The 22,742-nt window shown below is 44.0% G+C and overlaps 1 protein-coding gene across 1 annotated transcript in view; it reads right to left on the bottom strand.

Annotated features, from left to right (window-relative positions):
* The window catches only part of PCDH15 (protocadherin related 15), a 518,357-nt gene that overhangs the window by 67,401 nt on the left and 428,214 nt on the right, over window positions 1–22,742 (bottom strand). Inside the window, exons 23-26 of the mRNA XM_031063502.1 lie at window positions 21,087–21,311; window positions 13,508–13,624; window positions 5,276–5,416; window positions 3,015–3,127 (exon numbers count right to left, since the gene is read on the bottom strand). Coding sequence (XP_030919362.1) covers window positions 3,015–3,127; window positions 5,276–5,416; window positions 13,508–13,624; window positions 21,087–21,311 — 596 coding nt within the window. The remainder of the gene's footprint in view (window positions 1–3,014; window positions 3,128–5,275; window positions 5,417–13,507; window positions 13,625–21,086; window positions 21,312–22,742) is intronic.

Here is a 22,742-nt window from a genome sequence, read left to right on the forward strand (position 1 = left end):
AAACCACTCTGGAATTGCACAGTTCTTTATCCAGAGACAATTTTGCTGGTACAAAGCAGAGATCACAACCAGCATTAAAAACATTTAATAAACTGTGTGAATTTCTCACCCTGTTTGGGGCAGGGATGTAGAAAATCTCACTGTCCCCACCAACCCAGGGCTGCAGACACTGGACATGTCCGTGCCTTCCACCAGACCTCTCACAGTTCCTCACAAAGGAACCATATTTTATTCCCCACTTATTGTAAATCAGCTGCTCCATTCTATATTTTCTGGATCTCAGAGCCCTCAGCTGACCTTTGCTGTTCAGTATGGGGAGCACAGCAGTGTTTAGAAGTCTCCAGAATAATTTACATTCCAAACAAAGAAGGTGGGGGGGAAAAGAGACCAATTAATTTGCCCTAAATGATGCAATATTGCAGAGGGAGAGCTGGTGAATAAACACCACTCTGCCTTCATGCACTTGACTGGTGTCTCCTCTGGAAGTCACTCTGGACACAGATAATGATCAATCAAAGTCTCCCTGGGTGTGCAGAGGGCTCCAAGCAGTGCTGGTGTTCCTCTGGCAGAGCTGCCAGGCTCTGCAGGTCAGCTCAAGGCAGAGTGGCACTTTCATCTCCCTTTCTGCTCGTGCCATCTGCTTTCGCTCTATTTTGTATTTGTTTTTGATTTTGTAGCACAGGCTGCAGCTTTATGCTGTAAAACTGTTCAACTCTGACCTTTCCCTAAATACACAGGAAGGAAGTTTGTAAACCAGCTCCAGAACAGCGCTGGAATCACCCAGATTATGATAATTAGAAAAACAAAGATCAATACTAATCCACTCTAAAGCCACTAATTCTCAATCCATCTGAAGTTCAAGCACCCACATCCAGCAGCTTTTCATTTTGCAAGGGGCACCACTGCTCTGTGCTGCCTTTCACCCTAAAGATATCCCATGTCACTGGAAAATGAGGGCCTGTGACACCTGCCAGCTCCAGCTTGCATCACTGCCAACAAACCAAACACAAAGCACGGCCTGCAGAGTGTGACAGTCCCTGAAAACCTTAGGAACCAACACTAGTCCTGCTCCCAAATATCTGAGAGTCTCAGAGCTGAATCAGAAACTTCTGGGGTTGTTTTAATTTCATTTTTGACTTTGAGGAAAATGAATAACTGCCTTTACTGTCCCCAAAAGATTTTAAGAGCTTCTTAGTTGGAAAGGGAAAGCAGGCTGTCCAGATAATCCTGAAGAGTTCACAGGGACACAAAGATAACCTGGCTTATCCAGGTGTTGTCATCAAAAGGTATTATGGGCTACAAGGCACTTTGTACTGCAAGAGTTCTTCACTGTAGTGAAAAAACATTCCCAGCTCCTGGGATAGAACTGGAGATCAAGACAAGCTCAGAAATCAAAGAATCCCAGACTGGTTTGGGTTGGAAGGGACTTCAAATCCCATCCAGGGCCACCTCATTCCATGGGCAGGGACACCTTCCACTGTCCCAGGCTGCTCCAAGCCCCAGTGTCCAGCCTGGCCTTGGGCACTGCCAGGGATCCAGGGGCAGCCCCCGCTGCTCTGGGCACCCTGTGCCAGGGCCTGCCCACCCTCCCAGGGAACAATTCCTAATTCCCAATATCCCATCTGAATTTCCCCTCTGGCAGTGGGAAGCCATTCCATGTGTCCTGTCACTCCGGTTGCTGTTGCAGGGTCCCTCTCCAGCTGCCCTGTGTCCTTTCAGCCCCTGGAAGGAGCTATGAGGTCTCCACACACCCTTCCCTTCTCCAGGCTGAGCATTCCCATCTCTCCTAGCCTGGATCCACAGGGAAGCTGCTCCAGACCCCTCAGCAATTTCTGAGCCCTCTCTGGACTTGCTCCACAGCAAGTTTGCTCCAGCAGACACCTGCCTGCCCTGATCTGAAATCCCAGTCCCACATGGACATGCTTTTAATTGCTACATTACCCAAAGTAATGCAGCAAACACCGCACACCTCTGGAGATACCTCAGGAACTGCAGGGAGCAGCAGGAACAATTTCTCTCTCTCGAGAAACCCTTCAGCAAAGGATTATTATCAAATGCAAAGTTTGTCATTTTGCACCTGTCCTTCAGATTTCATATCTGTTCCAAGTTAAATATAAAATTAGGAGAAGAGAGGCATGTTTTTGCTGTTTTTCATTTCTTTAAGTGGGAAATATGCTAATACTCAAATCATGAGGACAAATACAGCACAGATAATGATTTTTTGTCTAAACTTGTTTAAATAGCTGAACAAGCCCATCCTTTAGGGCTTACTGAAGACAATTTATATTCAATTTCTGATTCTGATTCCCTGCAGTCCTTGCATTTGGAAATATCTGTACAAACCCCTCTACATTCTGCTGCTGATTATGTCACTACAGCGGCATAGAGAGAATACATTGCAATTTCTTGATATCTTGAAGCTGCTTGCCCTGATCTTATCATTTCCTATTATTGTACAGATGTCAAATTCATCAAACACATTCTCTGCTACAAAATTATCAAACTAATCAGCCCACTTTTTGGTTTGCTTTTGATCAATTTTAAGACACTGAGGTCAATGATAATGAACTGTCAGAGGGTAAATATATGAAATCATGTCTCTGTGGTGATAATAACCATCACCTGCACTTCTAACATTGAAGAGGTTGGGTCAGAGTCCTCCCATGCCTCACAAAAATGGTGTAAAGGATCAAAAAATGCCCCACAAAAATGGTGTAGAGGGTCAAAACACACTCCACTAGAGCCCTGGTGATCCTAGTCCCAGTTCCAGCACATTAAATTTGTTTATCCAAATGACTGATATTTTCAACAACTTCTGAGGGGAAAATTTCAAGCAAATCTCCCCTCACCATCACCATCAGCCCAGATCTTTCCAACTGGGGACAACCTGCTCAGACAGTAAAATTCCACCACAACAGAGTATTTTTGTAGTTCTGTTTCAGACTAGCCTTCAAGCAGGACTTCATTTTGGCTTTAAAAACACCAGTTTTAGGGTGAGAGAATGAACTCCTTACCTGTATTCATCCTGTGTGAAGCGTGGGATGACTGAGGGCTGCAGCACCGTAATTTCCACCGTGGTGCTGTTGAACTTCACTGGGTCCCCATCATCGTAGGCAATGACCACCAGCTACAAACAACACAGAAAATCAGGCTCTGACTACACAAAAGAACATTTTTCATCCTGACTTTCAGCAATTCTGGTACTTGCAGGGTCTAAAAAAATCAGAGGTGATTTTCTTTTGCTGCAGGTCACACGCGGCGTAAGAACAAAACATGGAGGGAAACGGTGACAGCCATCCTCAGGTTGAACCTCTGCTGGAAAATTTACAGAAACACAGTAAACTGGAGGAATTTTATTCCTGGAAAGGGTTGTTAAACATTGGAATGGGCTGCTCAGGGAAGTGTGGAGTCCCCATCCCTGGAGGTGTCCAAGAAACCCCTGGATGTGGCACTCAGCGCTTGGGTGGGGATTGATCACAGGTTGGACTCGATGATCCTGAAGGGCTTTTCCAACCTCAATGATTCTGTAACTCCCAATAAAACCAACAGGAAAAGCCCTGGCTGACAATTATCTCTTGCTGACATTCATATCTAGAACCAAAGGCTCATGTTAGAATAAAAAAATTAACATTACTTCCAACCCCCTCCAAAACATCCTCTGCAGAAAAGAGATGCTCTAAGCTCAAACACGGACAAGACCAAATTACTTTCTCTTAAATGAGGCCTGTTATAAATATTCTGATTTTTAAAAACCTTTTCTCATGTCTATTTGATGATTTAACTCAGAATTTTGTGCTGGCACCGTCAGGTTAATTTGTTTTTAGCTTCCCATGAAGTGTTCTTGTGTGTGGACTCCAACTGAAGAAGGAACAATGGGCATTTTTTCCAGTTTTCTCCCTAAATCTTTTCCTTATTTCTGGAGGTTGCTACCTGAGGCAGGTCGTGTACCTCATTCTAGCACAACATTTTCAACTCATTTCTGCCAGTCCAAGCTATTCCACAATAACCCTTTTTGTTTCAGTACAAGACATAATTGCAGAAATCATCCAGATGTTAAATAGTGACTGGAAAAATTCCCAGAGAATTCAGCAGCAGGCACAAGCCCAGTGGTCTTGAAGCAAATACCAATTCCAAGTGTTCCCATCACTGATTTCTGGAGCCTTCTCTGTGTTTTTTTCCTAAGAATCCACATTTTTCTGAAAAGTAATTCCCTGCTGAATATCTCATTTACTGCCCTGATATGAAACAGTGTGGGAGAGATCCCAGTTTTGGAAATAAGTACCAGAAGTAAAATAAGTACTAAGAAGTAAAAACAGCAAGTGCAGCAACAGAAGAGTTCCACTCTGGTGATGTTAACCAAGAAAAAATCCTCTCCTCCCTTGGGTTTTATTATATTAATTAGAAACTTAAAAGGACTTAAATTAGCACTGTCCTAAACCAGGGACTGCTCCAGCTCAAGTAGCCCTTGATGGGACACTCAGGAGTGGAAAACAGTGGACAGCTTTCTTCCTCATCATGGAAGGTGAGCAAATAAACCTCTCTTTAACCCTCATTTCAGAAAAAAAATAACTGAAAGAAGAAGAAAACACTTTAATGAGCGTAAGGAAGTTTCCAAGTAGGGAAATTACATCAAACCTAAGATACTATGGATATTTTTTTTTTCCTTACTGACCCACTTCTATTTCCATTTTTTACTACCTCATGGATCTTAAAGGGCAGATGCTCTACTGATTTACGTTAAAATCATTCCTTAATCCACACTCATTCATTCCAGAATCTTTAGGACCAGTGACAACAAAATGGGAATTTAGGTTTCCTTAAAATCAATATTTTTACATTAAAACACTCATGAACAGGAACTCCTGAACTACCCAGCTGTGCAGTAACTTTATTTACAAGACATCTAGCTCTTCTTACAAAGTTCTCCCCAAATTCTCCCCAAAAGCCCTGTTGAAAGGGAACTTGGGAAAAATGAGGGTTCCCCAAGCTGCCTCCCTGTTTTCCCCACCCTCCCAACAGGTGCAACCACATCCCTTCAAGACATTCCTGAAATCACAAAGGCACAAAACACAAGCCAGGAGAAAAAGATGGAAACAAAAGAACAAACAGAAGTGAAATTTTGCATGGAAATCCAATGAAAGGTTGCGTTTGATTTTCCAACCTTAATGATTCTGGAATCAATCTATGGAACAGAAGAAAACAAAGGAGAGCCACGATAGTGAAAGGAATCCTAGCAAATCCAGGGAATTTTGTGGCACTGCAGCTGAATTTGTACCTTGAACACTGTGCTGGGCTTTTCATTGAGGTTCACTCGGGTGACGACACGTCCAGAGTTTTCCTCCCCCTCAAAAATGCTGGCACTGTAGGGAAACTGGACAACATCCACCTTGTAGTGAACCCGACTCGCTGGGGTGCCCTGGAAGGCAAAAAGAGGCAAATTGGAGATTTCTGGGGTTTTAAACACCTCCTGAAGAATTAAAGTGTAACACTGGTAAGGCCATCAAGCAATACTTCGTTTGTCCTCCTCAAACCTGAGCAACCCCTTCAATCATCCCCCCCAGACACCTTCCATGACACCTGAGAGGTCCAGGAGGAAAAATCACCAGAGGTTTGGAAAGAAAAGGGCTGAAACCCCACCTACTTAAACCCAGAAGTGTTTTATAAAAACTGGAATTTTTAAACACAAGATGGACATGGCTTAAGGTTGGTTAAAATACCTTTCAAAAATATTTTGACTTTGTATAAAACTCATTTAAAGTTTAAGAAACTTAGCAGTGGTTAAAGAAAATGCTGTTTTGCAGATGGATTTTAAACAGTTCCATAAGGAACCCTCCTAATGGTTCAGATTCTTGGTGACAAGAACCAAGCCTAGGCACCCCAGGGTGTGTCACAAAGTGTCCCCATGTCCCACTAGCCACATCTTTATTGAGCACCTGCAGGGCTGGGCACTGCAAAGCTGCCTGGGCAGCCCCTGCCAAGGCCTGAGCACCCTTTGCATGCAGAAATTCCTGCTGCTGGCCAAGCTGAGCCTCCCCTGGCCCAGCCTGAGGCCCTTTCCCCTTGTCCTGTCCCTGTTCCCTGGCAGCACAGCCCGACCCCCCCTGGCTGTCCCCTCCTGGCAGGGAGTTGTGCAGAGCCACAAGGTCCCCCTGAGCCTCCTTTGCTCCAGGCTGAGCCCCTTGCCAGCTCCCTCAGCTGCTTCTCTCAGGACAGACTCTCTAGACTGCTGGTATCCAATAAATGACGGAGTGTGTCCTTAGCCCACTTCTTGTTGCTGATACATTTATGGAAACATTTTTTATTGTCTTTAATGGCTGTAGCCCGAGAAGTTTTGGCTGGCTTTGGCCCTTTTCTCTCCACACACTCCAGGGGAACTGGATCTCCTGGATGTTTTCTCTCTGCATCTCCTGTAGGGTTTTGTCTCTGCAGGGTTTCGTTTCCAGCAGACACCTGGTAGGCTGAAGTCCCTCATAAAAACCAGACTTCTCCCAGCTACGTGTAGGATGTCTCATCTGCCTCTTCATCCACACTAGGGGTTCTAGGACAAATTCCCCCTGATCCTATTTGTACACTAATATCTGAATAATGGTTTTCCAGCATGCCAAAGTCTGGTTATGCAGAGATTTGGGACATTTTACAAAATTCCAACGAAATTATTTTCTAAATATATTTGGGAGTAGATTCAGAGAAGCACTTCTGTCCTAGCAACAGCATGATTTAATTTTCTGAATGCCTTTGAGTCTCAAGCTCAGATCAGGCTTTGACCTTTATGCTGTGTTTAAACAGCCAAAACATCATTAATGGTGGATGGCTGATTTTTACCTGTATTCAATAATGTGCTTTGTTGGGATTGGGAATATATTCCACGTCCCATGCCAGCCACAAAGTACATGGAAACAGAACATTTCCTTTTGTAAACAGCAATGGAAATGGCTACAAAAGTGATTTGAGCTCACTAAATGCTATCGATGTTTTGCTGATCCAACACAAGCCATTTGAGTGTTGCCTCTTGGAGCTCTCCAAGGAATTCCAGCTTGGGCAGGGTTTATGAGGCCATCAGCAACTTTAATCACCCCAAATGGGTCTGCCAGGCATGTTCCAGTGGTTAGCAAATTAATAAATGATTGTGTTCATAGTTAAAAGCACTTCACACATGCTACAGAGGGCAAATCCTGGAAAAAGTGAGAAATTTCTGGGATCACGGCATAGCAGAGTTCATTATCAACTTTCCCCCTGGCATTCCCTGCTTCAGTCATTTTTCTTCAATGTTATAATTAAGAGCAAATTACCTGCTGAAATCCAGCCTATTTGGGCTCGGAGTAATGGCCTTAAACTTGCTTGGAAGACTAAGAATCCTCATCATCATTAAAGCTCCTCACACCAGGTAATTTGTGATTAAATAAACAAAAATCTCATCAGGTTATTGTTGTTCCTGATGTGATTATCAAGTACACTTTGCTCCTGTCACTTCAGAAAAATAACAAAACCAGGATTTATTTTTTATTTATGGCATTTTGGCACTGATGTAATTAGAAAAATCTCCAGAGAGACTTCCCAGGGAAATCTATTTAGAAGCGAGTTTTAATTATCTGAAATATTAATCATCTTTTGCCTCTGTTCTTAATTAATTTAGATGCATTATTATGTCTGCAGCAGAACGTGAATCTAGCTGATAATATTCCCAAATAAACCACAGAGCAAGGATTGTGCTTGGCAGGAGCCACATTCATTCTCTCCAAACAAAGTTTCCCTGAGATTCAGGACTAACGTGAAACTTTAAAAAAAGCTCACCCAGCTCCAATTATTTCTTCTATGGCTGCATGACTCCTTAAAATTCCATTTGTTCAGGGAAAATGCCATTTATTTCTGACACAGAAATTAAGGTCCCTCCCAACCCAAACCACTCTGGGACTCAAACTGGTTACAGACACAAAATTTCATGGCCCAGGAAAGAATGGGGAAAAATGGGTTTCACTTTCATTTGAAGTTGACAGATGAAGATCCCAGGTGTGCCTGGATTTCACCCCTAAGGACCAGTATGGAATGGCAGCACCATGAACACAGAGTTATTTCCCAGGTTAATCCCCATAGATTATCTCCATATGTAAATTTCAACTCAAATCTGAGCAATTTGCATAATAAGGAGTTCAATAAGGAAAGTTTTGTAAAGCTAGTGCCATGGAAAAAATTAGAAAGTGGTGCTAAACTCTCCAAACTTACAGGTTTTTGTAACTTACTTTTGTAACTTACTTTTTACTGGTTTTTGTAACTTACTCAAAGCAACCATGGAAGATGGGGCAGCCCAGAGCAGGTGGATGAGTTTGGCGGGTCTTACACCAGTTCAGGGTTGGGAATGGTGCAGTCGTGTAAATTCACCTTAATTTCATTCATATGAACCCTAAAATTTGAAGGATTTTACTCTTTATAGTAGGTAACTCAAAAACAGGGCCTGAAATTCTGAATTGCTAAAGCTGGAAATTCTGAATTTTTAACTCTCACAAGTTGAACACAAAAAAAACCCCATCAACTTTTAAAGGCTTGAGATAAAATTACTTGAGGAACTCCTGGAATCATGATCTCCAGCAACCACTGAAATTCCATAGGAAGAGCTTTTAAAAGATCAAGGTCTGGCCAGCCTGAAAATGGTTTTACCTCCAATTAAAATGCAGTAAAATCTTTAATTGAATATCTCATAGCCTGTTACTTTTAGTGAGTGCATGGAAGACAAAAAGGACAATTACTCCCAATTTGACAAAAGGGCTCCGCTGAAGGAAAGCCTCAGGAGGTGTTGGGAGAATGGATAAAGCATTAAATGGGATGTTCAGGAGCTCTGGAAGCTGGCTGCTCATTAAAATTAGTGTTCTGCATCTGTTTCTATTAACATTTCCAATTAAAAAAAAAAAGGCAGGATATGGAAGGGAATTGCCCATGGCAGAAATATCCCAGCTTTTACAGTGATAACCCATATCAAAAAAGGGATATACAGGAAAAACAAACACTCCTTTTTACATCAGTCCTGGGAATCCTCTCTGATAAATAAACTGAGCATTTATCAAACAGCTCCTGGTGCTCTCCTGCCCACGTTATTGGAGGATTAAGAGCTTTGAGACCACTCAGAACCATTTTTTCATCTCTCATTACCAGGCCACTTCAGTGAGGCATAAAATGTTCACCAGGAAGAAAACTCTCCTTGTCTCCAAGGGATTTATCCAACACTAATCCAGGCTGATGATTTCTTCAGCTACAAAGGATGATCTAAATGCCCAAAAAAAGAGATGGTTGGCAGTAGGTGCTGGCTGGGGCACTGGAGCCTGCGCCAGCAGCATCCAGAAGCGCAGGTGACTGAGCCAGGTAATGGCTTTGTTCAGCCTTTGGAGTGTTTCCCTGAAAAGGCTGGGAAATATCTAAGAGAACCCAAATCTGAGCACATTTGTGTTAACTAAAGCAAAGCAGGACTTGACATGTTTTCATAGAGGTGCTTCTCCCCCTTTACTCTGCTCAGGTGAGACCCCCACCTGGAGTTCTGGTGCCTCCAACATAGGAAGGTCATGGAATTGTTGCAGAGAGGCACGAGGATGAGCAGAGGGATGGAGCAGCTCTGCTGGGAGGAAAGGCTGGCACAGCTGGGGGTGCTCACCTGGAGAGGAGAAGGTTTGGGGTGACCAAACTGTGGCCTGAACGAGCTGCAGGAAACATGGAGAGAGACTCTGTACAAGGGATGGAGGGACAAGGGGGGATGGCTTCCCAGTGCCAGAGGGCAGGGCTGGATGGGATATTGGGAATTAGGAATTGTTCCCTGGCAGGGTGGGCAGGCCCTGGCACAGGGTGCCCAGAGCAGCTGGGGCCGTCCCTGCATCCCTGGCAGTGCCCAAGGCCAGGTTGGACTTTGGAGCTTGGAGCACTTGGGGACAGTGACCTTGAAGATCATCTCCTTCCAACCCCATCCACAGGCAGGGATATCTCCCCCAGTTCTCTGTGTCTCAGTTTTATCCCATCTCTGCTCCCACTGTGGGCAGCCAGGCAAAGGCAGCTGGGGATTGCTCTGGGAGCCCAAATCCAGCCAAGGCTGTGTGGGTGCTCCTGCTCACCTGGAATTCCAGGGGTGTTCCGGAGGCAGAGCTTCCCTGCACAGGGCTCACCACTTGTCCTGCTCACAGCATCCAACAGCCTAAACTTACCCACTCCAAGGGACTAAAAAACTCCAAAAACTGGAAAATTCCTTAGGCTGAGGCTGGACACCACCTCTGGAAAGGAAGCTCAAGCTGATGTGTGAGGGAGAACTCACAATTAAAGGGTTTGTTCACATGGAAAAAATGCTCAGCTGCCTCAACAATTCCAGCTGCAATGTGCTTAAAATCAAAGCTTTTTATTCTTGTAAGGTTTACCAGTTATTTAGAAAGAACTGAAGCTGTTTCCAAGCTTTTCCTTGGCAGCCATGGCACTACTTTGTCCCCATCATTCCCTCTGGCCTAATTTTGTTGGTTTTTGCTTAATATTTCCTGCTAATACCTAGAACTAGGTAGAATTCCTCTGGGAAAGGCAGGGTGAGCAACTTAAGGATGCACCAAGTAATTTGAAAAATTATTTATGTATTTACATAAATTATTTATGTATTGATATAAAGCGTTGCTACTTCAAAAATGTAAAAAAATCTAGTGTTGGTTGTTCCAAACAACCAAAGGACAAAATGTTGGTTCACCAAATTTCATGAAATCCAAGTTTTCAGACAAAACTTCCCCGATTTCAATGACCAGAAGGATGTTTCAAGTTTATAACACATGTAAAAGTAGCTATTAAAACATAATTTACATTCTCGGTCGCTGCAAATAAAAAGAGAATTAAAACTAGAAAAGAAAGGAGCAACTGGTAAGAATTTAAAGTGACATTTACTCAAAACAGCCCTGCAAATCTTGCTGTGGCCTTTAGAGAAAAGCTCTGGGTTTTATGTTTTAATTGACATTTCACCAAGGACCTGAAGAAAAACTATCAGAGGTCTCTGATGCCTTCAGGCCAAGAGGTTTTGACCGCTTTGAAATCCACAGGTCGAAATAAAAACATTACAAAGTATCTCTGAGGAAGTGCTTGACTCTGGCACAAATTATTTGTTTTAACTGAGCAACTCTTCATAATAATCAGAAATTTGCACGGTTTTTGCAGCAAAACCCATCCTCTTATCAACAGTACATTCTAATGATCGCCTAAGGTTTTAGGCACCAGTTAAATTAAGAAAATCCCACATTTTCACCCTCAGATTTGTTCACATGGATACACATGGAAGATACACCAAGTTGTAAATAACTCAGTGTGCGAAGGTTTGATGGGAGGATTTTTTAAAATACAACCAAGAGATGCTTTCATCTCCATCTCCAATAAATGAAGTTCTGTTGGTTTAATTTAACAGTAAAAGCTCACTCTTACCCCTATAAACTATAAATTCCTAAATAATTTGGGAAATACACACAGAAAACAATGTCCCAGGTGTCTTTCACCCTCTTGTGCTTCACCTAAATTAATCCTTGTTGGTTGAAATGGAGAGCCCACCTCCACTGCCACCATTCCCAGCTCCTCCTCCTTCCCCCTCCTCCTGCCTGGAAAAATTCCAATTTGCCTTATCTGCAGAGAAATCCCACACAGGTGCTGGGCCTTTCCAGCTGGATCCTCACAGCATCCATATTCATCTGACAACGTTGGGATTTGCTGAAAACAATGCTTGTCTCTGAGGAGCTGATTAGGTCTGAAAAGCTTTTATTGCAGATGATGGAAAAATCTGGCTGGGCTTTTATTCTGGATGTGGGAATTACATATATTACTTGCAAAATAACAACAGGAAAAGTTAAGCTTGGAGACTTCAAATTAGTTGGGCTTTTATAAACAGGCATTTTTTAAAGCTACAATTATTTTTCAATAGATACTTATTTCTTTCCCTGAACTGATAAAACAAATGTATTAGTACCCTGCAAATAAGATTCCAACAGGTTTAAATCCCCCAAACCACACAAGTAAAGTATTGATGATAACTAAGAATGTTCCATCCCTTAAGGCAAGTTTAGAACAAGGTCCCCTTGCAGCGCAGAGAGAAGGTTGTGTGCTTTTTAAACCAAATTTCCAGTGAATTCACATCAAATACTTTGTGACATCATTCAATGTCAAAACCAGCTTCAAATAAATAGAGATTTTTCCAGTGGCACAGGCTGGCTCAGGCAGAAAAAGAAAAACAGCCATTTATGCCTGGTAGTTTTACTTTTAAAATAAAAAAGATGAGGGACAAAACTACCAGCCATTATTTTAAAATAACAAACTCCTTTCCAAACCTCCTTTAAAAGCTTTCCTCCATAGCTGGCTGACTTTTATGGCCCTTGCATTTATTAGAGGCTTCAGGGTAACTTCATTTTTAAATCTTCATAAACATCAACAGGTGTTCATGTGATAGTGACAAAAAATGTCACAAAATGTTCAGTAGGGTTTGGGGTTGTTAAATGAAAAATGAAATAACTTTGCACTGAAAATGCTGATTGCACAGGACTGAGGATTATAAATGTCCTTAATCAGAACTATTTTGTTTCCCCTCAGTGATCTCTTAGTCTTCAAAACTTAGACACAGCAATTATAAAATGGAGCTTTTATCAGAATGGGCAAAGACAGCCCAAAATATATCATTTTAAGGCAACAACATTTATTTAATGTTAAATAGAAGCTGCCCAAGCCCCAGTCAAACCACATTTAGCTAAGCTGTACCTGATTTGTGTCCAAGCACTTCATCAGCTTTTAATGTGCAGGGCACATTCCCCCTGAGGATTATTCTCCTTCTTATGCCAAACTCTGTCAATTAAAAATTAAACCTGACTGGCAGACCAGCTCTGGCTTTTCCTGTCCTCAGAGGATCATCTGGCCACTGATGTTCATCAGGCTCTGATGACAAAAATTGACCTCAAACTTCAGAACAGGCAACAAGTCAGAGGTGTGTGCCCAGTTGTGTCACTCGAGGGTTTCACCAGGGAGCAGCAGGAAGAAAAAAAACAGGGACAAAAATAAACTTTATCCCCAAACTAAATGCCCTGGGCACAAATATTGCCCATGGAATGTGCAGCTGGGGAGCTCTGCAGCCCCACACCAATCTGGGATGGCTCAGCTGGGAAGTGCACCGTGACTGTGACACCAAACAGTGCCAACCTCACCAAGCTGTGGGTTCTTTCCTCTTGAACTACCCCAAAGCCAGGCCCAGCTCCCCTCCCTGCCTGTTCCTCTCACTCTCTGAAGATGGATAAAGAGCTTTCCTAAAGCCTCCCTGACAGACAGGAGCTGCAGCACTGATTTTCCAGCTCCAGCAGGCAGCCTTGGAAATGCAGCCTGTCCTGAGCAGCAAAGCCAGGCTGACATGAAACAAAGGTAGGAATTGCTCCTCTGTGAAGCTCCTCATGCTCTGAGTTGATGAGAGAGCAGGGGAACTTCAGAGGGTTCAATTTTACTCCCTTTTGGGTGTGGAATATTGAGAGAAGTTTTTCCTTACCGGGGGATCCCGATCCTCAGCCGAGACCGTGGTGATAACGGTGCCCTTGGCTGCATCAGGAGCAACCATTCCCCTGTAGAGCTTCTGGCTGAACTCTGGAGAGTAATCATTCATATCCTGCAAAAAACACAAGTCAGAGTTTAGTCCTGGAGTGTTTAACAGTTCCCTGCTGTTTGGGAACTTGCAGGGGCACACTGAACATTCCTGTAATTGTGCAACTCCTTTCTAGGGAAAGCAAAGGGGTGGTTTGCTATCAATGAACTGGAAAATTCCTATTCCTCTGGTAAAACCTTTAACCACAGAAAGCTCTCACTCAACACCTGATTCCAAAAACAAAAATCCAAGCTATTTGATTGCTAAAAAACCAGAATGCAGCCTCTATAAGGCTACAAGATATCACAGCCCTAAGGACATCCACAGCTGTGAAAAACCTAGAGGAGCCTCCCCCAGACCACAGCACCTGCTCTGGGCCCAGGATCCCATTCTAGTCCTGCCCCAGGGATGCCAAAGGATTCAATTATACATGATAGAGTTTGGTTCTGGAGTTCCAGCAAAATTCCAAATGCATTCACAAGTGGTTTTGTTGAGTCTCTCCCTCCCTCCATGGGGATTGCCATTGCCAGGCTCCCCCAATTCCATTAACCCTGCACAAAATGAAGGGGGAAGGTGCTGAAGATTAACAGAAGAATGGATGTGGGACTGCTCAGCTGAAGGCAATTCTGCAGGAAAGCACAGCCCCACAAGAGAACAGAGCAGAGAATTCCACACCACCTGCTCCTGTGGCAGCAGGCTTGCCTCATTTTCCAAAAGGAATGAGCTGCTCTGCTTGATGGTGTTTGTTACCTCTAATATCCAGTAAATTAAGGGGAAATAAAATGTCCTTTGAAAGACAAAAGGTCATTTGCACAAATTCTTGTGCCTGACATAGGCAAGGATACATAAATATATGTCTATAGTTGTATATAAACCTAAACATATCTCAGATATTTTGCAGGGTCATCCAGAGTTGCTTCTGTTTGTGTGGAGATTAAAAATAAACTCTATTTTTTATTTTTCCTTTTATAAAACAAGATGTCTACCAAAACATTTTTTTTCCAATTAAAGTTTATTCTTCTGTAGAAACCTCTTTAGGTTTGTGGTATATTCAAATCAGACGTGTCTGTCACTCACTGAATGTTGTGTGTTATTAATTGGGAGATGTCACTTGGTCCAGTGGAAGGTGTCACTGCTCATGGCAGGGGTGGAAGGGGATGGGCTTTAATGTCCCTTCCAACACCAACCATTCCATGACTCCATGGGAATCTGGAGGCAGAGATTGGAATCCAAGGAGTGCTTTTCCCAGAGCAGTGAAGGGATGTTTAACATCCAGGTATTAAATATTTACATTTCCAACTTAGCAGGGCACAAGCATGAAAGGTCCCTTGGTGTCCCCATAAACCAAAAAACCATTAATTTCCCTGTGTACAGTGACATTCCCAAGGCTGTTTTATGCTGGGAATGCTGCACCTCAGGGATTTTCCTGGCCCCACCTGTCTGGGAGCACCCGGGTTAGTATCAGTGCATTACAGCAAGTGACTGCCTTAATGAGTTTTAAATTACATATTGATTTCCTCCTTAGTGCCTGCCCTCCCCTCCTGCTTTGTTTCTCCTCTTTGCCATTCCCAGATGACAATCTCACTTCCCAACATTTTTGTTCAGCATTTTTATACTGCTTGCAGGCAGGGCAGTGTTTGTTTCCTACCAATCTTTTTTCCTATAAATACCAGCCCTGGGAATGAGCTGTGTCCTGCTCAGAGAAGGAGAAATGTGGTGGGGAAGTGGGATCCCTCCCAAATTGTGATTTTTCTGCACTTCATCCTTGATCTTGAGCAGGGGAGGGATGTCAGGATCCTATAGTGCTTTTGTGCTGCCCCACTGGAGCAAAGAGGAACAAAACCAACAAAAAGTTGTAGATAAAGAGTATCTATGGTATGGAGAAAGCTTTGGGGGTGTTATGCTTTGCCTTTTGCTCTGTTTTGTAAATAAATCTGTATAAAAATAGAATAAATCTGCAGTCAGAGAAGCAGTGACACAAAGGCTGCTTTGTAGTTATCTGTAAATATGTTATTATGTATTATATACATAAATCTATTATTACCTTACTGTCAAACTAGGAAGCCCAGGTATTTAAAAGTGAGAAATATGGAGAACCCAGTTCCCAGATTTCCTATTTCCATATTATGGAGCATGTCTGATGGTTAATAGGAGCCTGGATTTGAGTTAATGGCAGCCTGGATTTATGTGGCTGGAGCAGTGAACTGGGGAAGGTTTTAAGATGCTGCAGTTTGGCCCCATTTGTGGGATTTTGCCTCACATTTAAAAGGTGATTTCATGAGTTCCTACAACCTCTTTGTGGGAGGTTTACTGCCCCATTCCTGAACCTTTGCTTGGGGATTGCACTCATGTTCTGCATCCACTTCTGTGCAAGGGTTAGAAGTGTTTTAAGATGCCATCAGATGTAATCTTCAATTATTTACCTGTTTACAAGCAAAACACATCTGGGGCTTTGGGCTCTGCTCAGAACAAAGCCCAGGACTTGCTCCAAATATTTGTTGTCCAAAGTCTCTCTATGCTGAAAACCTGAAAACTCCACCTCTGCATCTGTCCAGCGTTAAATTCTCTTTGATAGCAATGATTGGATTGAGGACCTTGGAGAGAGAGAATTTACAAGGGCCTGGAGGGTCAGGACACAAGGAATGGCTTCTCATTGCCAGAGGCCAGGGCTGGATGGGATATTGGGAATTAGGAATTGTTCCCTGGCAGGGTGGGCAGGTCCTGGCACAGCTGTGGCTGCCTCTGGATCTCTGGCAGTGCCCAAGGCCAGGCTGGACTTTGGGGCTTGGAGCAGCCTGGGACAGTGGAAGGTGTCCCTGCCCGTGGCATAGGGTGGAACAGAATGAGTTTTAAGGTCCTTTCCACCCAAACCACTCTGGGATTCCATGAAATACCTGATTTCACCAGATACTGGCATATCAAGAACTTCAAGTCCCTTCCCATCCTCTTGGCCTCTCATAATGAACATACCTCAATTAACACCAAGTTCAAACCCTTGTGGTGATGCTGATATGGCCAAAGTGACCCCTTGGATTTTGTCTGTGAGTGGGTGCAAGCTGCTTTACACAGGGCTTTGTCTGAAGCTGCACAGAACAGGGCACAACTGCATCTCTTTCCCACTTAGTGCTCAGTAGACCCTAAAGTAGCTCGTCCTATAAATTAAGGGATAATACTCATAATGGAATACACAAGGCAATAAATGCCTGGCAAATGATTGAACTGATCAGTTGAGATGGAAGGAAAGAAATAAATCTGTTTACCATCAGTATAGCCCAACCCCAGGCTTGTTATTCCATTAGTGTCACCAGAAATGAGAAATATTTTGGAGGCAATCCAGCTGATTTTTTTCACCTTCTTCTAAGTTTTATGGTGCTGCTCTGTTCTTTAAATGGGAAAAGATGTTCATTGTGTGGCAATTACTGCTGCCCCCAGGCTCCCATTGGATTTGCCCCTCAGGACACTCAGCTCGGTGTCCCCCAGGTCCTTCCCCACAGAGCTGCTCCCCCAGCCTGTGCTGGTGCCTGGGGCTGCTCCTCCACAATCATCAATGAACAATTTAAATAATCCTGGGATCAGCACTGAGCCCTGGGGACACCTGCAGTGACAGCCACCAACCACACCCTGTGCCACTGATCACGACCCCTGTGATCAGCCAGTTCTCAACCACCTCACTGCCTCCTCATCCTCATGTTTTTGGCATTGTTAGAACTGAAACCCTCTGGTTTTAATTTATTCTTTTTGCTCTCTCACTTTGAATCCTTCACCTGTGACAATGGCTTCATTCCACCACAAAATGTCCTTGAAAAACTCCAAAGCAAACCAATCCCCAACCCACAAAGAGAAGAAAAACAATTTTACAAACAAGAAAAGGTAAAACAATACCAAAAAATGCTGGTAATAAGAAGAGGAGGACACAGCATAAAATATGCAGAAGTTTTACAGGCCCCATGATACAGAAATTCGCATTATTTATGTTTAGGAATGCAATACTCACTTAAGAGTAACTGTTTGTTATCAAACCCTATTACCACAACAGCTCCTTCCAAACGCTAAATCCTAATAATTTGAACTGCAAGGATTTTCCCAGTACTACTGGGAATCATCTGGATTGTGAGGGGATGCTTGTGTGTACAACAAGAAGCAAAAGCAACTCAGCCCTCCCAGACACCCCATGGCTTCTTACACCTTCAAGGGAAACGTTAAGAAAGCAGTCAAAGGAACTGGAAACAGGGAAAAGAGAAAAATCTTGGTGTGTTTGAGGTGGTGGGAAGAAATCAGAGCCACCTAGACTATCTCTCCTTGGAAATACTTGAATGGATGCAAGGATTATTGTTCTATGACTCCCTGAGGGGTTGGGTCAGGTGGGGATTGGGTTCTTCTCCCAGAAAACAACGACAGGACAGAAGGAAACAACTTCAAGCTGTGCCAGGGGAGGTTCAGATTGGATATTGGGAAAGGTTTCTTCACCCAAAGGGTGGCCAGATATTGGGAGGGATTGCCCAGGGCAGAGGAGGTGTTACAATCCCTGGAAGAAGCGTGGATGAAGGTCTTAGAAGAAGTGTGGATGTGGCACGTGGGGACACAGTTTAGTAGTGCAGCGTTAATGGTTTCACTCAATGATCTCAGAGGTCATTTCCAATTAAATGATTCCATGAATTCATTGATTCACCTCTGGGTTTCTCTGCCAAAGCAGTCCCAGGACATCCTCACAATGCAAGGAGCCTTTTGGCTGGCAGCAGAGGCCAATAACTTGCTCCATCCCCACGTGAGGGTACAGATGAAGTTATTCCTCCTGCAGTGAAAGCCCCGCTCTGCAATCTGTGCCTCGACCTAGTTCAGGGCAGGTTAATACAAACTATTTGTAACTTGTCATGCCAAGGGCTGAGAGTCCAAAGAACAGGCCAGTGTGCATCCCCCTCCTGCAGCCACAGGGAGCAGGGGGCTCTGGGTGTGCTCATTCCATTGGATAGCTCACAAATGATGGACGACACCATCAGACATCCACAGCTGCTTAACACAATTCCATTACCCAGGAAAAATTACAGTGCTTGCAGTGAAGAGCTGGGCTGGGAGAAATGACGAATGTGAGCAGAACAGTGGGAGCCCCAGAGGGCTGGAGAACTCAGTAATAACACAAATAAAGTCCTCAGGGTTGGAGGGGCTGGATCTGTGATGGTGACATGAGCTTGGCCCCAGCACTGCCTCTGCTTCCCTCTAGTTCAATTTTGTGCTCTTATGTTGGGGGCTGTGGGGCATCTGCACTTGGCTGAGTTCCTATTTGGGCTCTCAAACCCTGTATTAAAGTAATTACTCAAAGCCCAGCCTGTAAATAAAGGGAAAGCTCAGGAACTACTCAGAGGAAACACATCCAGTTCCTGCAGCAGGAGCAGAGGATGCTGAGTGGGAGGGAAAGGGTGGCCTGTTCTTGTTCTCACTTGGTTTCAAAACTCTGCACCCTGCTCCTGCTGCTCTGACTCTTGGATCAGCCTTCTGAGGTGTCTTGAGGATCCTTCCCATCTCAAACAGGGACAGCACAGGGTTCTGCCTTCACCCTCCACCCTCTCCCCTCACCCCTGTGAATTCTGTATCTGGGAAGTTCATCTTTAAGCTCAAATCAAACCATCCAGACACCTCTTGTGACCAATATTCAAAATATCTGCCATCTGACATAAAGCCTGCTAATGACATCTGCCCAACACATTGAGATATTAAATCTGGCTTTTCCACAAGTCCTCCTCCATTCTCTCAAGTGCCACTCAAAATTCCCCTGTCCTACCTCTCACTCCAGCACCATCTTCATCTCAGCATTTAAATAATATTTGATTATGTCCCCTGATCTGTTGCAAAACTCAGCCTGTCACTGAGTATATAAACACCCGCCTTAAACTGGATTTATTTTCTTTCTCACTTAAAGTATCCCCTGCTTGTCCTCCCTCCCAGGCCCTGTTCTGTCCTCAGCCAAACACTTTTTACTTCAAAGTTGTTACTTCTGGTCCCAGCCTGGTATTCCAGCCTCTCCAAAGCATCATCATGCTCCCATTTTGTTGCTCATGTGTGGGAAGAGTTTCCAAGAGAGCATAAACTGATTTTTGATCCTATTAATCCCCTCCTTAAATTCCCTATTTCTTCCTTTGAATGTGCACAAGCTGCTGGTACTGAGGCCACTAAGCTGAACTGCAATTTCCCTTGACATTAATTAATACAATCAACCACACAATCAGACAACAGCTTTTCTCTGAACACAATCCTACATGAAAACCTTAAAAAAACCCCAACAAACCCACCCAAACCAACCTGAACCATTCTTTCAAAAATTCAGTGCGCTGGGGAAAGGTTTCTTTAATCAAAAAGAAACTTGAGGTTTGAGCAACTTGCTCTGTAAAAGTCCAACAGAAGGAGCTCAGGGAATGATGGAAAAGCTGTTTCCTGCCAATGACTTGGAAAGTGCTGGGGAAAAGCACGGATTATGGATTAGTCAGGAACCTGCACCTCACTGAGACATTCTGCAGACAGAGAGGCATCATAGAAACCTTCTGGCATTGTCACCAGAGCTACTAATGGGAGACATTTACTGTCCTAAAAGAATTGTGAGCTCAGCAGAGACTGACAAACAGAATTACTCAAAACCAAGCGGCAATTCAAGCACCTGCAGATACAGAAGAGGTTGAACCCTTATGACTGGCAAATGCTTTTCACAGACACATTTAAACTCAATATTTGTCAGCTGTGCTTTTGGTCCTGCTACAATTTTTGCTCCTTCACTAAAATCTGAGCAATTAAAGTCTCTGCTCTCCCACAGTTCACAGAAACTCAAGCAACTGCTCGAAAGGACAGAATGACTGACAGAGCTGCACCTTTGGGAACGCCAGGGGTAGGATTAAGGCATCTGAGATCTCCTCTCCTCTTGGACACAGGCAAATGAAGATGGGGATGTATTTGAATCACAGATAAAACATTTTCCATTTGTGGATCATTCCCAAACAGACACCAGCACCCCTGGGGATGCCCTGAAACCCTGAGGTGAGGCTGTGGCTCACTGCAGTTCATGGTGCAAGACACTGAATCAGGCTGTTCCTTTGCAGAGCTGGATTTCCCAGCAGCAGAATCTGGAATCCAGGATGTGCTGTGCCACACCAGCACTCAACACACCCCAGTGGGTCTTAAAATCACAATTTGTGGGCTGAAAAGTGATGGTGTCACTTTTGCAAACAATTCCATGAGGGGTTTATTTCAGATTAGAGATTACTTTTAGAGATTCTAGAGAACAAAACATTTGAATTTGTGTCTGGTGTTCTTTGATTTCATAAATCCAGGATTTAACTATGTAATTGCACATGGGGAGAACAATTACAGCTGTTACAAAGTGTGAATAGAATAAGACTCATGTAAGTGAGGTGCAGGACAGCAGAGAGTGCTGGTGTTTCACCAGCATGGTGATGGAATATTCTGGGAGAGGATGCTGCTGGCTGAGGAGTGACCCCTTTACCTTGACTCTGACGGTGACAGTGGCCAGCCCAGGTGGCATGGTGCCCTTGCTGTCAAAGGCTTCCACGAGGAAGGTGAAGGTTGCCTCTGTGTCAGAGAAGGATTCATAATCCAAGGATTTCCGGAGCGACAGCTCTCCCGTGTGCTTGTCCAGGGCAAAATGCTGCCGGGCTTCCTCAGTGCGGATCCGGTAGTTCACATCTGCTCCCAGGTCTGCATCCTTGGCCTGCAGGGAACAGAGGCACATCACACAAAATCCATCCCTGTGGAAACCTAGAGCACAGGGAATATTTCTCTGTCTGCTCTGGGGTGCCCTGACCCCCAGGAGAGCACTGGCTTTGACCCTCAGTCATGGAGAAAGTTTCCTAGACTTCAAGATAGACTGGAACCTGTAGGAAAGACATTCTGTGCTGTTCTTGTGAGCCAGCAAAGGCTTCCTGATGATAAGGAAAGCCCCATCTCTCTCCTGAGGAAGACAACAAGGTTGTCACCGTGGCGATATTGTGAAGGAGAGCAAGTTAAAAGATCTGGACTCTGGCTAGCTCACAGAGCGACGTGGCTCCTTGATCATCCACTGAGAACTTTGTTTCTTTCTTATAACAAATAGGCAGTGAATGTGGCTGTTAAATGAATGTAAATATCTTGAAAAAGTATAAAAGCAACATGTTGCTGTAATAAATCTCTCTTGCAGCGTCCTGATTGAGTTGTGGTACTTTGTGCTGTATCATGCTCTATAACAACATGAACCCACAAAAGTGTGCAATAGAGTATAGAGAGCAGTGTAGGTGTATCACTAGGTGAGAAATTGAGGTTTGGGGATTTTTAGTGTGTTGTGGATGGAAGCAAGATGGAGGGCACAGGGTGTCATCCTGGGTTTCTTCTTCATGCTGCTTCTTCCTCCTTCTCCATGGGTTTGGGTGGCATTTTGTAATTGGGCAGAAAAGTCCCCATTGCAGCTCTGTGGGATCAGTTATTGGGTTAAAAGGGAAAATAATCCAGGTGTCAGTTCTTAATTGGATAGTTTAGTCTGAAAAGCCCTTGTACCAAGAGATTGTTGGCCATTTTGTGCCTTCTAATGAAAAGCTGCTGAACTCACAGTAGTGAGGCTGTTTCACTGATAAGAAATAATAAATACCTGAGTCCCAGCATGAATTACTGTCTCAAGTGCCTTCAATGCAGACCCAGAGAAACTGAAGACCAGCACCCCAGCAACTGGGACCCCCCCACATCCTCACAAAATATCCCTCTGAAATTTAAAGGGCAAACTGTTGAGGACATCTTGAGTTTAGTTGTGTTGTTGTAATCGTATTCAATGTGCACAGACACAAGTAATGAAGAATTCACTGAAGGTTCAAGCTGGGGGAAATAAGCACAGTGTTTTGGGAAAATGGCAGTGGAAACTGAAGCTGGTCTTAGCTCTCCTCCCTGGGTACCTGCTTTTGGCCACTGCCAGGATCACAGAATCCCAGGATGGTTTGGGTTAGAAAGGATCTTAAACCAGACAGTGCCACCCCCTGCCATGGGCAGGGACAGCTTCCACTGTCCCAGGCTGCTCCAAGCCCCAAAGTCCAACCTGGCCTTGGGCACTGCCAGGGATCCAGGGGCAGCCCCAGCTGCTCTGGGCACCCTGTGCCTCCCCATCCTCAAAGGGAACAAT

The sequence above is a fragment of the Geospiza fortis genome, unplaced genomic scaffold (genome assembly GCF_000277835.1).
Source record: "Geospiza fortis unplaced genomic scaffold, GeoFor_1.0 scaffold284, whole genome shotgun sequence".
NCBI classification, from domain to species: Eukaryota; Metazoa; Chordata; class Aves; order Passeriformes; family Thraupidae; genus Geospiza; species Geospiza fortis.